The sequence below is a fragment of the Chelonia mydas genome, chromosome 5, assembly GCF_015237465.2.
Source record: "Chelonia mydas isolate rCheMyd1 chromosome 5, rCheMyd1.pri.v2, whole genome shotgun sequence".
In the NCBI taxonomy this organism is placed as follows: Eukaryota; Metazoa; Chordata; order Testudines; family Cheloniidae; genus Chelonia; species Chelonia mydas.
The window spans coordinates 105,949,688-105,966,322 of NC_051245.2; the positions used below are offsets into that span (position 1 = coordinate 105,949,688).

At 40.4% G+C, this 16,635-nt stretch overlaps 1 protein-coding gene across 12 annotated transcripts in view; it reads right to left on the reverse strand.

The window, feature by feature from the left end:
* NFIB (nuclear factor I B) overlaps nt 1–16,635 on the reverse strand; it is a 220,782-nt gene that overhangs the window by 73,038 nt on the left and 131,109 nt on the right. For all 12 annotated transcript variants that reach the window (XM_043546700.1, XM_037901978.2, XM_043546698.1 and 9 more), the window contains exon 4: nt 1,095–1,163. In XM_043546700.1, the coding sequence (XP_043402635.1) occupies nt 1,095–1,163 (69 nt within the window). The remainder of the gene's footprint in view (nt 1–1,094; nt 1,164–16,635) is intronic.

Here is a 16,635-nt window from a genome sequence, read left to right on the forward strand (position 1 = left end):
TGCACACAATCTGGCCCCAAAACTCAGTGCTAAGATAAATAATGAGCAATTTTACTGAATATATTCCATGCACACATTATCTCACATCAGTCTTTTGGTGGGGTACTTAAACTGACTTTATATAAATTAGTCTTGATTTACAGAGATGTGAGATCAGAATCAGGTCTTTAGCTTTGCTGAACTAATTAAAACTCGCAGGGTGTCCTATCCTAGCATGAACTAGCGCTAGTGTAAAATTTGCAGCAGACAGTTTGGGGAGGTTCTCTCTCATCTTTGGTTGTCCCAGAGTCTTCATCTGGAGTATGGAAAAGACCTTCCTGGAACATTCAACCATTGTAGTTTTAGTTCAAAACTCCATATTCATCACTGTTGTTTCTAAACAAGTTCTGAATTCATATTTTTTGTTCACTCCTTTCCAAATGAATTCTTAAACAGAAAGAAATGAACAGAATTTACATGAAATTACAAGAAGGAAGTATACCAAAATCAGGAGTAAATAAAAACAATATCTGGATTATAGATTATTCTTATACTATATTAAGATTTTCTATGAATTCATATGTACGTGACACAGAGAGAGAGAGAGAGAGAGAGACTCTGACAGAGACTAGCATGGTCTACATTCAATTAGTTATACTCCCTATTCTTGCTATGATGTAACTGTCCTTCAAAGTCATGAGATTGGAGCAAAGTAAAAGAAAAGAGACATCTGATGGTTTAGCAGAATTCCAAAGATGTACAGAGGATAGAATGATGGGAAAAAGTTGCATGTGCATGAAATAACTTGTTTCATTATCTATGGTAATTTTATTGAAATCACTTCATTGAGCCATGCACAGCAAATGGATTTAAGTTCTTAATAAGATGCGTGATTCAAAATTTGAAAAAACAAACAAAGCCTTTTACCTGTTTTATTATAAATGTATGCAAGATGCACTGTGACATCATGCACAAGGTTAAAAGCATTTTCTTTCTCTCTTAGGGCCCGAAGCAAACTCCATTACAGTGAAAGGAGAGCCTTCAATTGACTTCAGTGGACTATGGATTAGGCTTTTTGCATGTGTAAAATCATTAAATACAATGTGTTAACTTACTTCTGGACACTCTCACAAGTTCTGACACATTGAAGACTCCAGATTTTACAAAACTATCCTCAAGGTACCCTGAAAAAGATCATAATACTGTTGTCAACTACCTTACTTAGAAAGACAAAAATATATACACCATCTAATAGCAGAATCAACAAAGAAAAGTCCAAAAATTAGGCCAAAACATGATGATAGCAGTTCCCAGGATGGGATGAGAGTTGAAATCCAGACTGTTGTATGCAAAATTGAGATTCCATACAAGAGATTCCTCAACATATCAATGGAAATTAACAATCAATATATTGAAATTATAGTTAACCAACTGGGGAAAGTATATAATAACCTCCTTTCATTGTTCTTTTCTATTTGACTGACAGTATCAAAATAAGAAGAGACTGGAACACTTTCTGTTGGATCAGGCAATTTGGTAATGAGACATTAAACTATCCATCTCTGCTGGGTAAGTTTTTGGTTTGGAATCTAGACCAAGATGGCAGTGACTACAAACTACCATCTTAGGACCTGATTCTTCCCCTTTGAAATCAATGTGAGTTTTGCTCTTGACTCAAATGAGAGCAGGGCCTTTTAGCTGCTCTGTGGCCAATGTGAAATCTGTTGGGTTTGTTAGATATTTATCTAGAGGTCAAAAACACAGATTTAACAGTCTAACTTTAGGCTTCTATATATCTATTTATATGCAGAGAGAGAGAGAGAGAGAGAGAGAGAGAGATGATTCTCTCTCCCCACCACTGAAATGTGGTCATGACAGGAAATGATGCAGTGAAACAACAGCTAATATCAAACTCAAATTAGCACCACCCATGTGATGAAGCTACAAGATGTAGAATCAAGAAACCAAGGTTTTCTTTGGAAGTCTTCTATCCAAGTACAAACCAGGCTCACCCTGCTTAGGTTGAGATCACATGGGATCACAGCCTTTGGAGGTACAGATGCAACCCCTCAAGCTTGTCATTAGATTTACAGAGGGTCATAATCCACTTGTAACATGTATGTAGCTCCCGTTAACATTATGAGGAATTATGCCTGTGCACAGAGGGGAGAATACCTCACATTCTACTCTGTACTGCTTAATATAGTCTACACAAAAGAACCTGTTCTCCCTTTTCAATTAAAAACGTATTTTGCCCCAGATGTTTTTTAAATTTTACATACATCATCATCATTCACATTCTGTATGGCACTGTATAAAGCCAACAGCATATATAAGTGAGTGCTCCTAAAAAAAATTTTCCCGTTAGGTAAGGTATTAGCAGCATTTCCTGTGTTTACCATGGATAATACCACTGACACAGTCAATACCTTACATAACAGTAAAATCTTAAAAACCAACTTTTAAATGTATCCATTGCAGATCATAGTTGGTGGCGATCAAATTATCTGGAATGTGTGTAATGTGATAAGAGTTGACAACTCTCCTTTAATATATCTTGTAGGAACCTAGTACTTTCCACCTTCAGGTAAGTTAGCAATACATTAAAGTGCTGCTAAAGTCAGGAAAGTAACTGTAAAAGTGGCACACTTTACTCCCTGGGTGCATTCGGAGTAATGGTGCTTATTTTTCTTTTAGGGCTGGGAAGCTTTTACTACTTTTTACTCCTGCTAGCAGTGGCTGAGTGGTTAACATGTTGACTACAATCCTAGAGGTTATAGGTTCGAATCTTCCTTGATTTCACACTGAAAAGCCACCTCTAGTAAACCCAGCCTCAAAATGGGTGCCTGATCCATCAGGTTAGGGCAGTCAAAGGTGGTCAGATTAGATGCTGGCCACATCACTCCCCTAGCATAATACTGCCTATGAAATTGACATGCGTTACCCACATCAGTCTGATGACCCCATTGGCTTTGGGGAACTTTGACTCCTGCTAGCTCTGAAAGACAGCTGAACTCTATTCTGGCTTACATAAGGGCAACCAAATAGTTAACCATTGCATGTGTAGAGAGTGCACTTCACAGGGCAAGCTGAGAAGAATTAACACATCCAACTGAGCTCAAACTGTATTATGTAGGCCTACCATCTTTGCTATACTATTTGTTACACCTACTAGCCAGGGTGAAAAACAGCATATAGCCACACTTTAAAGGAAATTAATTTCAAATGGTAAAGATACATGGACCAATCAATCTCAGACTTCAGAGCTGAAGACCCATTGTCAGTGAGTGTCATTGCAATACACAGCCACGCACCAAGCATTCCCTAACACTGTCATGATGTTTCAATTCTCAAGTTACATCAATATACGTCACTGCATCTCTTTTATTGCTATATGTGATGAAATAGCCCTGTAGGTCTTTCCTTCTTGCCAAGCTACTTCCTTCCCATTCTCCCCTTTTTCTCTTCTGACAGCTCCTCTCTGTTTCCCTGCTCCTTCCGAGCTTCTCCCACTCCCCTGAATGCCAGAGGAAAAGGATTTTTGTCATCTTACTCATCACTAGGGCCCTACCAAATTCACGGCCATGAAAAATGCATCACAGACTGTGAAATCTGGTCTCCCACTGTGAAATCTGGCCTTTTGTGTGCTTTTACCTTATACTATACAGATTTACAGGGGGAGACGAGTGTTTCTTAAACTGGGGGTCCTGACCCAAAAGGGAGTTGCAGGGGGGTCACAAGGTTATTTTAGGGGGTTTGTGGTATTGCCACCCTGACTTCTGTGCTGCCTTCAGAGCTGGGCGGCTGGAGAGTGGCAGCTGTTCGCCAAGCGCCCAGCTGTGAAGGCAACGCCCCGCCAGCAGCAGTGCAGAAGTAAGGGTGGCAATACCATACCATGTCACCCTTACTTGTACGCTGTGACCTTCAGAGCTGGGCGGCTGGAGAGTGGCAGCTGCTGACTGAGGGCCCAGCTCTGCAGGCAGCAGTGCAGAAGTAAGGGTGGCAATACCATACCAGGCCATCCTTACTTCTGCACTGCTGCTGGCAGCAGCTCTGCCTTCAAAGCTGGGCTCCCGGCCAGCAGCCACCACTCTTCCGCTGCCCAGCTCTGAAGGCAGCACCATCAGCAGCAGCAGTGCAGAAGTAAGGGTAGAGGTACCAGAATACCCCTCCAATAACCTGCCGACCCCTCCACAACTTATTTTTGGTCAGGACCCTTATAATTACAACACCATGACATTTCAGATTTAAATAGCTGAAATAATGAAATTTATTATTTTTAAATCCTAAAACCGTAAAATTGACCAAAATGGACTGTGAATTTGGTAGGGCGCTACTCATCACTGATTGCTTAGGAGGAGGAGGCATTCTCTCTTTCATCTTCTGCCCTCCTCCTACCCTCTTTAGTTTCTGTTGGAAGGAAAGGAGGGAGTATCCTGTCAAATCCTTATTTCCCTCTGTGATAGAGAGTAAATAATTTCCTTTCTTCTCCCACTTTCCTTTTTAATATTACAATGGGCAACTTGGACAAAGGGTACACAAAATGTTCCAACATTTGCCATCTTTCCCTCCCCAGCCTCTCTTTCCTTTTCCTGCTTCCTTTTTCCTTAGAAAGTGTCGAGTGAATTGAGGAAGAGAAAGAAGGTCTAACAAAAGTGAGAGAAACATCCTTTGTTTGTTTCTCCCTAAACAGAAAGTTGATTGGCAACGTGTTAAAATCAAGTTCAGAAAACAGTAGACAATCTTTTAATCCCTAAAAGGGCCAGACTGCAGTCCAGCCCTATAGAGTTGGTCAGGAGGATAAGGGGAAATACACCTTCTCCCACTCCCTTCCCAGCCTCCCCACATCTCAGTTGCAGGCACAGAGGGACAGAAAGCAGTGTTGCCAACATCTGTATTTTTACTGTAATATGATTTTGGACCTCTTGCAATGATGTGGCAAGCTTTGGTTCTCATGCTATCGAGTCAAGAGATCACGAGTTCTGGGTCCTGGATCCACCACTGACTCATGTTAATATTTTTCTTCCCTTCACAGCCTTTACTCTGAGCCAAGGTCTCATACTGGAACTCATAAAATGCAAAAGATCATTTCAGAAAAAACCCAACTCTCATCCACTTTGCTACAGTCTTTCAAAAGGAACATGGCAACTTAGATTTGCTTCTGTAACCCGTATTAGCATACTGTGACTTTGTCTCATGTTTCAGCAGTTCAGCCACATAAGGTTTATGACTCTGCTAATGCTCTGCTAAGGGCTTGTCTTCACTGCAGTACAGAGCAGTGGTCTCCAAAGCAGGGGGTGCGCAAGACAATCGATTGGAGGGCACAGCAGGAGGAGCACCGCCGGAGGAAAAAAAAGAGGGGGGTGGCCCTGAGTCCTCCGGCCCGTGGAGGAACAGGAGCAGCCGCGCAGCCAGTGGCCAGAAAGAAGCGGCACTTTCCCCTTCAGGCCAGGGCCCCGGGGCCCCCTTAGCCCAGGGCCTTGAAGCCCCTGCATTCTGGGTGGCCCTGCCTGCCGGGGAGGCAGCTCCCAGAATCATGGCCATGGGGGTGATGCTGTGCTGCCCAGAGGCACCTGCACACCTCCTGCACCAAACAGGAGCTGCCCCAGGTAAGTGCTCTGCACCTCCTGCCTGCCCCAGCCTGAGCTTCCTCCCGCACCCTCACCCTGAGCGCCCTCCCACACCCTAACTCCCTCCCAGACCCCACACCCCACCCTGAGCGCCCTCTGTATCACAAAGTGTTAAACCAAGATTTTCAAAAATAATAAAGCATATTCAATCACATTCCTCTCACTAAAAATATTATTAATAATAATATTTTTTTTTAGTGAGAGCACAAAGGTTTTTTGTACCGTTAAAAGAAAAAAATTATTTTAAAAATATTGTTTATTTCATCTTTAGCTCATCATTTTTTAATTTCTATTTTTTGTGTGTTTTATAATTTACATAATATATTAGTACAGTAGTACATGTATATAATTTATACATAAATAAATATACATATATTGGGGGTGCGTGCTCAAAAAATTTTTACTGATAGGGGTGTGCGATCAAAAAAGTTTGGAGACCACTGGTGTAGAGGAAGGTACAACTCAAGTGTTGTCCCTAATCTGACTCCCAGGCACACACAAAAATCTCTAGCTCAAGTGGTGCTTTAAATTCAAGCCCACTTGGCCTGTCAGGAGGTGTAGGTTAAAGTCTGAGTGTTGCTGACGCTCAAGCTAGGAACGCAGTGGGGATTCAGCTCCTCTCTGCCGCTAATCCAAACATTGTGAGCGGCCGAGGACCTGTTTTGCAGTGTGGCTGCTCTCACTCGAGCAAGGCTAACTTGAGCGGAGTTAACTTGAGCGAACACTGCAATAAAGACAAACCCTAAGGCAGCTGGTTCTTTAGCTGCCACATCACACACTCACCTCCATGCTTTGCACTACATTTTAAGCAACATGCACTGAGTAGAGAGTGGGTGAAGAGAGAGCAAGGAATAGGCAGAGTCTTGACTCCACACATCACAGTACACTGACTCAGCACAAAGGGAAGGTGGAAGGGAGTAATCTGCTATGGGTAAGGGGCAACATCAGATTACTTCCCTCTGCAAGTGAGGCAAGAGCAGAGAAGGAATTGTGATTCAGTGGCACAGAGACTCACCACCCTTTACAGAGAGTTGTCCATAAAGGCACAAATTGAGCCCCTACATTGCCAAGTGACAACCCAGCTATCTTCCACCCTGGCTAGTAAGCTTAAATCCTCAGCAAGCTGAAAATAATTACACATACACACTTTGCCTGGCACTAAGAAACTGAAATAAAACAAAGATTTTAATCCCTGAAGGAACTTAAAAAACAGACTGAAATTTCTCTATTTAATAAGACATAAAATATTGTAAAAAGCGTGGCAGTGAAACAAAGCCATACTAAATATTTGATTTTACAGGCACTGTGTTACATTAGGTTTCATACTTCACTCCAAGCATTATGTTCTAGCACGCAAGGTGGATTCCAATGGTGCCTCTGAGTATAGGAAAAATAAGCATAGTATGTTTAATTCTAGTAGCAGTAGAGTTCAGTGGATTTAACTAGTTAGGAAGTAAATCCACTGTGGATATGTTATAGAACAGTTCTTAGCTTCCAGATACGAGATACAAAAATATTTTGTGTTATTAAATTGTTTTAATTTGCTGCAGAAGCAGGCACTATAAATATTAGCACTACTTGCATTACTGTAGGGTTTGTATTAGTCACGGACCAACATCCACCAGATGCTGTACAAACACACAACAAAAAGACAGTATCTGCCCCAAGGAGCTTACAATCTAACTATAAGACAAGAGACAACATATCGATACAGACAGAAAGACAGGGGAGTACAAGTAAACAATAAGACAATATTGGTCAGCATGATAAGCAGTGGTCTCAGCGCCCCAGGAGCCTAATCATTGTCAAGGTTTTTTGTAGGCATCAGACGAAAGGAGGGTTTTGAGAGAGGATAATGCATTAGTTTTGTGGATGTTTATGGGAAGCTCCTCCCAAGTGGGAGAGTGAGTCTGGGAGAAAGAATGACAGTGTTATCTGAGAATGTGACAAGTGAACAGTGGAGCCTGTCATAATGGGCTGACTAGAGGTGAGGTTAACATCTAGATAGCAAATGAGAGTTGATAGCTAGGGCGGAAACAGGCCATAAAGGGCACTAAAAGGGAAGGCAGCTTATGTTTGATGTTTGATGTGAGAGAGAAGGGGGGATGTAAAGAGGGAGATGACATGGTCAGAGAGACAGGGTAGGAAAACAACTTTCCAGCAGCATTCTGAACGGATATGAGCAGGTCAAGACTGGATCTGTCAAGGCCAGAGAGAAGGGTATTATACCAATCAAGATGCAAGATGATGAGAGCGTGGATGAAAGTTTTATCTGTGTGGACGGATAGGAAAGACCGTATCTTAGAGACTTTATGCAGGAAGATTTGGCAAGATTTGACATATATGCAAGGACCTAGAGAGAGGTTCTAAGTCAAAGATGATGCCCAGGTTATGGGCTTGTCTATGCAACTCATGCAGATGCATTGCCCCCATGCTCCTGGCTCAGTCAGGAAGAGGCCTCCAGCACTTTCCCCTGAGAGGACTGGGGAAAGAAGAAGGGCTCATAATTCCTCCCCGACTGGGACTGGCCACAGTGTTTCCCAAATTCACAATAACCGGCATCTGTCCCTTCCTCCTCAGGGCCCTGAGTGGGTCTTTTCACAGAAGGGAAGTAGCAGCGTGGGCTTGGAAGGAAAAATCAGGTCTGTTTTAGTCATGTTGACCTTGAGCTGACAGCTAGACAGCCACAAGCAGGATGACAAAGTTACAGACCATGATATTAGTTTGGAAAGAAGGAGACGGGTCTGGAGCAGAGAGACAGATATATATAAGTCTTCAGCATGGAGATGGTAGTTGAATTTGTGTTTGTGGAGTAGAGTACCCAGACAAAGTGGGGAGGGAGAAGAGAACGGGACCAAGGTCCTGTGGAACCTGCTCAGAAATCTGGAGAGCAGATGAGGAGGGTTCTCTAGTCTAAAGGACATACTGAGGGAGTGAATAGAGAAGTCAAAGGAGAACAGAGTCATGAAGCCAAGGGAAAACAAGACTTCAAGAAGAGCATGCTCAACTGTATCAAAGGTGGCTGACAGGCTAAGGAGGATGAGGATGGTTTTGAGCTTTAGCTAGGAACAGGTCATTGGACACTTTATGAAAGCTGTTTCAGTGGAGCGCAAGGAGCAAAACCTGGATTGGAGAGGGTGTCAGATGGAACTGGAAGAGGAGAACTCCAGACAGTGATATGACAGAAGAAAAATGCAGTATGCAGCACTTGAACATTGGAGAACATTTTATTTTAATAGTGTAAAATACCACCTTTCACCCTGGAATTCTGATCTCCCTACAGAATAGCACTTACTGTTCTTATTTCCATTATAATCTTGTGTGCAAGAAAAAGATATACAGTTATACGCCATACAGTATGGGGTTATTTTAAATTAAATAATCGCTGAAGCACAGACTGCATTAACACAGTAAAGATATTTAAATTAAGATTCTTGTTAATTTTTTCTGAATTGCTCATGTATAGAACCTATCATAACACCTTCCCATTCCTCCTTAAAATATTTAATATCTCTTTTGATGTCCACAGTAACAAATGTCAGTCTTTGCTGTTTAAACCTGATATGAACATGTCATTACTAAACCTTTACTTTGCTTGAGAGATAATGTCCTCTGTAGAATTACATTTTATTAATTATCATTATTTTTTAAATTTGACTCTAGTACAAAGAAAGAATCTGCCTGCCAGAAATGTATTTTGTTGTAATCAGTGGGTCAGTCAAAAGAAATACTTCCATAAATTTAAACCAGTTTGCTGGATTTTTTTTCTTTCCTTTTATTTTATATGGGGGATGTGGAAAACCCGGCTTCTCTCATTACCTTGTTTTGCATAGAAGACATTCCAGAGAAATAGTTTTTCCAAACTTAATACTGCAATTATCAGACTGAGCCATTGTGGATAATGGGCAAAGGGCCAAGGGGTGTATGCACCAACCTTTGGGCGACAGGATCTGAGCAAGTGATCCTAACACAGCCTGTACACATGCAGTACTTGACGGCAATGTGTTTTCTCTAACTTTTGAGAAAGTTCATCACCTTCACACACATCCAAATGCTGAATTATTGATTCCAGTTTTTAAACGATTAAGATTTAAAAATCCAAATTTTTTGAGGCAAATATATTTTAAAATCATTACCTTTTGCACTAACTTGTGCTGTATAGGCCTAGTTCTCAAATGACTTCAAAGCTTACCTGTCATGTCTGGTTTTACAAATCTTTAACCAGCCCTTTTAGTGTCTTTTGATTTAATTATACTTTTATGAATAGAATGCCTGTTTATATTCTGTTGTATACTGTCTAATGCCAAAGTCTAAAATTACTTCCTGGAATCACGAAACACCATATTTTTTCATTTAAACCATTCTGATGCTGAACAATTCATAAAGAGTAAGTAGGGATCCAATCAATATATTAAAAAGATTTTTTTTATAAAAATCATAAATATGTCATATCGCGACACGTTTGTGTTTTTTAAAAGGGGAAATACAAGGTAATATCTGGAAAACTTCTTAGCAAGGGGATCAATTAGGCTGTGGTGTCACTCTCAAGGGAAGTGAAGAAAGCCTAAGCCTCTGTAAACACTGAACACAACACCAGGAAATGTGCTGTAGGAAGCCCAGAAGGGACTGATTTTATAAAATAGGTAATCTAATATGCTGGATCGCCTAATAGGTCTTTTCTATCTCTACAGCTCGCATGATTTCAACAATTCTTGGCACTTCTATTGCTCCTTTCATCAGAGAATCTGAAAGCCCTTTATAAACATTAAGGGCCAGATTCCTTACCATGAGTAGTACCTCACTGCTCCAGGGAGCCCATTAATTTCAGTGGGACTACTGGTGGTATAAGGTACTACTCAATGTGAGTAAGGGTGTTGCCAAATAAGCCTGGTAACACTATGTAAAATAGGTCATGGTAAATAACATTAATACTGCTTATTTCTGATTCTTTTATTAGTGTGTTTTCGTACAGTACAGGAGCGAACATTCTCACAAGGAGTCAGAGTTTCTCACAGGATAGTGGCGGAGCGGGGAGGGAGGGGAAGGGAATGATGCAAATACTGAAGCAGCTAACTACACCAATGTTAGTTGCAGAAGTTGAATGCAGCAGGTCCTATCTACATTACAAATATAACGAAGTCAGGGGATTGGGTTACAATATGGCTGTCCCTGACCTGGTTACGTGGTTAAGATTGAGCTTTTACTACACACTGCAATTGTGTTGTAACAAGGTCAGGGGACAACTGGGTAGTAACCCAGTCCCTTGACCCTCACGTGGTAACTGGGCCCCTGACCTGACAGGATTCATAGTATAGTTGGGGGTCACACAACAAAACCTTAATATGCTGTTGTAATTCCAAGAAGGGAAAACTCACTTTAATTGAATGACACAGTGCCATAGGACTGATTGCCCTGAAGCCACAGCAAGAAATGCAAAGAGAAGGAATAAAACTTATGTATATAGCATCTTCTATCCCAAAGGATCTTGAAGTGTTTCACAAACTACAGACACTGTTTTAAAAAATGGGTCAATTGGAGCTGGGTGTTTAGCACTTTAAAAATCAAGATTACTGATGTAGTGCCTAAATAAGAATTTAGCAGTCTAACTTTAGGAACCTATTTTTGAAAAATGTTAGACTATGTATCTATAGGACTAGGAATCATTTTACCCACCACATCAACGTGGCCACCTCTGGAGTAAAAATCAATAGCAATTTTACAATACACAGCAACGTTACAGAACAGATTAGAAAGTAAGGTACCATAACCAGCTGAAAATATTGGGGGAATTCACAGGCTAAAACTCCTTTTCTTGTGAGAAGTGTCGTGGAATTGATGAAGACTATACATTGTCAAGATCTCATTTTAAAGATGCCACCTCCCTGCTGCACACTGCCCCATGACACCATACTGCAACACAGTACAGTACTGAGAGATTCAGAGAGAAGAGTATCACCTTCTCAGGGTGTCTTCAGAGAGGGGGAAAAAGGTATGTTCTTGACTTGGGTTAGCGAAATTGGGTTAAAATAGTAGTGAAGCCAGACCAACTCAGGTTTTAACTCGGGTTAGCAGTGTGAGTTAAAGCCTAGGTTAAACTTGAGCTGCTAACCCAAGTTAATAGCCGAGTTGTCATGTCTTCACTTCTATTTTAACCCAGGTTAGCTAACCTGAGTTGAGAATGTACCTTTTCTCCTCCCTCTCCCCAAGTGAAGATATGCCCTCAATCACTGACATTACCACTTGTAGTATTCTAGGAAGGGAAAGTTTCAAAGACTGTCGAGTCCTGACCACCCCAATCCTTGCAACTTAATTTGAAGCTTAACTTTAAACTGATCAAGATCACAATCCGACATGGTATGGCTGCAGGCACACAGGAAAAAGCAAGCACATACATATTAAAATATCCACTCCCAGGTTGACAAAGCCAAATTCAAAACGGTTCTGATAGCATTTGTTTGTTTAAATAAAATTCTGCCTAAATCCCCAAACTAATATTATGGCATCATTGCCTGCTCAAGAAAAGTGGTGAGGCAGGGGAGTTTTACAATGAAACTTCTCTTCTATTCCTATTAATTAGAGGGTCAATTCCTCACCCACAAGAGGGTAACTTGCAAGACAATAAAAATAAAGCAACCATCTGTGCTCAGAGTCACTCAGAACTCAAGGAAATTTGCTGATTAAATTTTGAAAAGACTTGTAAAGGCTGAGATCACCTGTTCTTTAAATTCTGAAGCTGTATGTTATAAAAATGAAATCACCAAATTCTTCTTTCTAAATGGCTAATAATGGAGAAATTATTATACAGGATTTACGGCCTAATCCAGGGGAATATAGTCCCCATGGCTGCTGGCCCAAGGAAGCACTCAGACAGCCAGGTTGGCTCTGTGGCCACAAGAGATATTTGCATATTCAGAGGTTTGCCCAGCCAGCATGAATAGGAATAGAAAGTAGTCTCCATTCCCTCCGTGCCTTCAGGTTTCCCTACAGTCTCCATCTTTCTTGGGTCCTCAAAATTTATTTACAACCCTGCATTTGATTTTATTTCCATATCCAGGAACTTGGGGAGGAAAGAAGGGAAGAGTTAGGTCTTTTGCTATGTTAATATTGCTGGTTATTAATTTATTTATTCTGATTTAACGTTTTTAAAAATTCCCATACGAAAGCTCTTCAGGCCATAGCAATAATTACACTTATAATAACCACTCAGCAGTATTGATACTAATGTACAAATAAATCAACTCTGCAAGCCAGCAGCCTTAACTAACCAAAGAGAGTAACAATCTACCTCATCCAGCAGTCTGTAAGAATGGGAAAACTCCAGAAACGCTTCTATACAGCGATAGGGAGCCTGGATTCCGTAGTTAAATACTGGAGTTGTCAGGGTTGGTCCTTATATCAACATTTTTATTAATATTTCTGGGTCTTTGGGGCTTTTGATTTCCCTTGGCAATTTTTACATGTCTCACATATGAACTTAATGGAGGATCATGTCCTTTCTCTTCAGTGCACACCTTCTCTTTTGCATGTCTCTGTATGCATTGCAATGGACACTAGGGCTTGCGGTCTGGCTCATTTACCTAAGGTTGCCTTAGGCTATGAATCCAATACAAAGAGAAAGAAAGAGTGGGTGGCAAGGGGCTTTAACAGTTCTGTATACTACAACAGTGTTCAAATTCATAACTGGGGACCAAGAGAGTCTCTGACTTGGGTGGGGTTCATCTGTCTCTTTGGATATTGCAAAATTATCCCTGCAGAGAGGTGACCTTTAAAACTAGACTCATAAAGAGACTCCTAAAGAACAAGTTTGGTGCTTTTGAAATGTACCACATGAAAGATATTGAAAAATAAAACTTAAAGGAGGACACCCCTGGAATCCTGCTACAAAAGCTACATACCACTCCCACCGCAAGCTACACAATCTTAACACTGTATTATACTATCAAAACATTCAGTGTATTTTTAGGAATATATTTTAAAGAATTCCAGCAAGTGCACTTAATGGTCTTTTGTTTGGCAAGTGGTGTTGCCCTCCCTCCTTGGTTAAGAAGGCAAATTACCAGACACCCTAAAGAACGCAGTAGTCTAGCCAAACCTAGAAAAACCCATTCTTAATACCAACAGCCTCGCCAGCTACTGCTCAGTTTCCAACCTCCTTTTTCTTGGCAAAATCCTTAAGAAAGTAGTGGCATCCAAACTCTAACACCACCTAATCTCTGCCAACATGCTGGCTCCTTCATATCCAGGCATCAGATCAAAACATGATACAGGAATGGGCCTTCTGGCACTGATGGTCAACATTCTCCTGGCCTTGAACGGAAATCAAACCTCTACGCTTATATGCTCTGTGGCCTTTGACACAATGACTATATGGTGCCAATGAAACACATTTGAGGTTTAATGGCAGTGGGACAGCAGTTATTCCTCTCTGAAAAATCTCATAGTGATGAACCTCTCCTCATTACATCGTACAGTCTTGTAGAGTCCCACAAACCTCAATGCTTTCTTCCCACCCTTTAACAACTACGTAAGACGCTATGGGGAAATCATGCAATGCTCATGAGTTCACGTATCATCAATGTGCAGATGACACCCAGATGTATGCCTGCCCAACCCTCCTCTGTAGTCAGAGCAAAGGATTCAAGTGAGGCAAGATATAGCCTTCCATTTTTCAGGGACAGCTAGTTCATCTACAGGAGCACTCCCTCCCTACAGTCACCTAAGTCCACCCCTCCATATTGCAGAAGTTTGAGAGGGGCAGGTTTGTTTGTTATTTTCCCTTCCAAGCCAGATCAACCTTTCCTCTGGCTAGGCTGGCCTGCCATAGTGCCAGCATCCATGACTTCCTGAGGACTGCACGACTTGGCAGGCCCTGGACATTTATGCTGGATTATGTCCACAGTTGTAATTGAGATTAAGTACAGTGAACTTATTCAGTGTAGGATCACCTGAAACCAAAAAGAAATGATACCTACAAAAATTATAGCCTCATGTTGACTGGTCACAAAAAGTGTAGTTAATGCTGAGTTCCCCGTTTTCCTTTTTCCATTTGCTCTTGGCTGAAAGATCATCCTTAACTTCACCTCTTTTGCACATAGGTATTCTTTCTCTATATCATTATATACTGTCATGTAATACAATGTAGTCTATGTACAGATATGGATCCAAGCCTTAATTTTCATTCTTAAAAACTATTATTTTACATGATGCTGAGGTGATGTTGGTGGAGTAAGGGAAGAAGGCAGAAGAGAATGTAGAGAGCAGGAAAGGAATAGGTGTCAAGGCCGGGAGACACCTAAGACGGGGGAGATCTTACGCTTGCAGGAACATCTCCCTGCTGATTCCCTAGTTATTTCTTATGTGACTGCAGCAATGGCTCTTAGCCTGCACTATAGGTCTTGTAAACTGGGAGTGTATAGACTGTCAGTCCTAATTCAGCCTTCTGCCCTTGACCAGGAAGCAAGTCCTCAGCTGTTTCAAACTCACCTTCACAGAGTCATTATCTTGTAAGAGTAGATAGCTTTACTTTACCTTTTATAAGGTAGGGACTTTTCTGTCTTAAAATTAGACATAAGGACGACTAGTTACAACACTCTTTTTAAGCTGGTCTCTATACGAACAGTCTATTATTATTATTTTGTTAGGGTAGAAATGATAGGCCACAACTAGAGATGAAGGCCCCATTCTGCAAGGTGCTGCACAATACAATAAAGTGAATCTGTGTCCCAAAGAGCTCTCAATCATGATACTTTATACATTAATATTTGATCATACAGATCAGTTTTATTTGAGATAACACCTTTGCTTTCTAACAATGTGCCCAACATGTCTATAATCACTTCACAAATGTTTATTTTTCTTTGAAAACAAAATTCTTATTTTTCAGCATAGATGCAGAGTCTGTATTAAACCACAGCACACAGTACATACAGTCATGTAAGCTTGTAATACAAATTCCACTTTGTGATATATGTTGTGTTTTATGATAAATAATGCCATGATATAAAGAGACCATACTTTAATGGCTACATAAGCAGGATGAGATAAAGTCAATCATTTGTCTTTAAATCTGTACTTTCTGACTTTTGTATTGCCTGATTTCTCAACCTTAATGTTGCATTAATTAATTATTATTATTATAATACAAACACATACACAATAAATATATTTAAAATGGCAGATGAGTATTACAAAAACATTTGGATTCTCTCTGGAGCTTGCACAAATAGATTATTAAAACATAATCTTTATTAGAGACTAAACTATTTTTTGAAGGCTCAACAATTTGAGTTTTGGAAAACTCCAACTTTCTTCCAGGAAAATAAAGTAAAGGACTTAGAAGAACTTTCCATGCTGTTGGAATTTAAGCTTTTTTGTTGTTGCTTTTGCATTTTTAAAGCACTACACAATATAATTTGTGCTATAATCATATTTTGTAGTGAAATAAAAAACAAATCAGATATCCCACAAAACTTGGAGGGAAACAGTATCAAGGTCTCTCAACAAAAGTGGCTTCAAACTTTAATGTAAACCAAAATGATCCTCAGCTAGAAACCTATATCCATACTAAAGAAATCTCATACTATACGAGGTACTCTGCTTTGTAAATTTTAAAAAATTACAGATTATCCTGTATTTATTTTTTGTTTTTTATGTTATATAATCAATTTGCTTTTGCTTTTTTTTAACATTATATAACCAGGATTTCTCCCATTTTACTGCAACATGCTACAAGAAGTTTTAATCAACACCTAATACTAAACCATTTCAGAGTTTCCAGTGTAGGTTGTTGCTCCTCATCGGCATCCAGAAAATATGTATGTACATGCAACATTCCAACATCACCCAGCTAGCTCTTAATCAGATTGATGCTGGGATTCACTCCGTTATTAGAAAAAAAGCAAATGACATTAACCCTAAATTCATTCCAGACAGACACCTTTGCTAAGGGCCGAAATGAGAGGATACAGTAATGCTTCACTTGGAGGGGTGTCTCTCATGACCAACAAAGAAAAATGCTAGGGAGAGG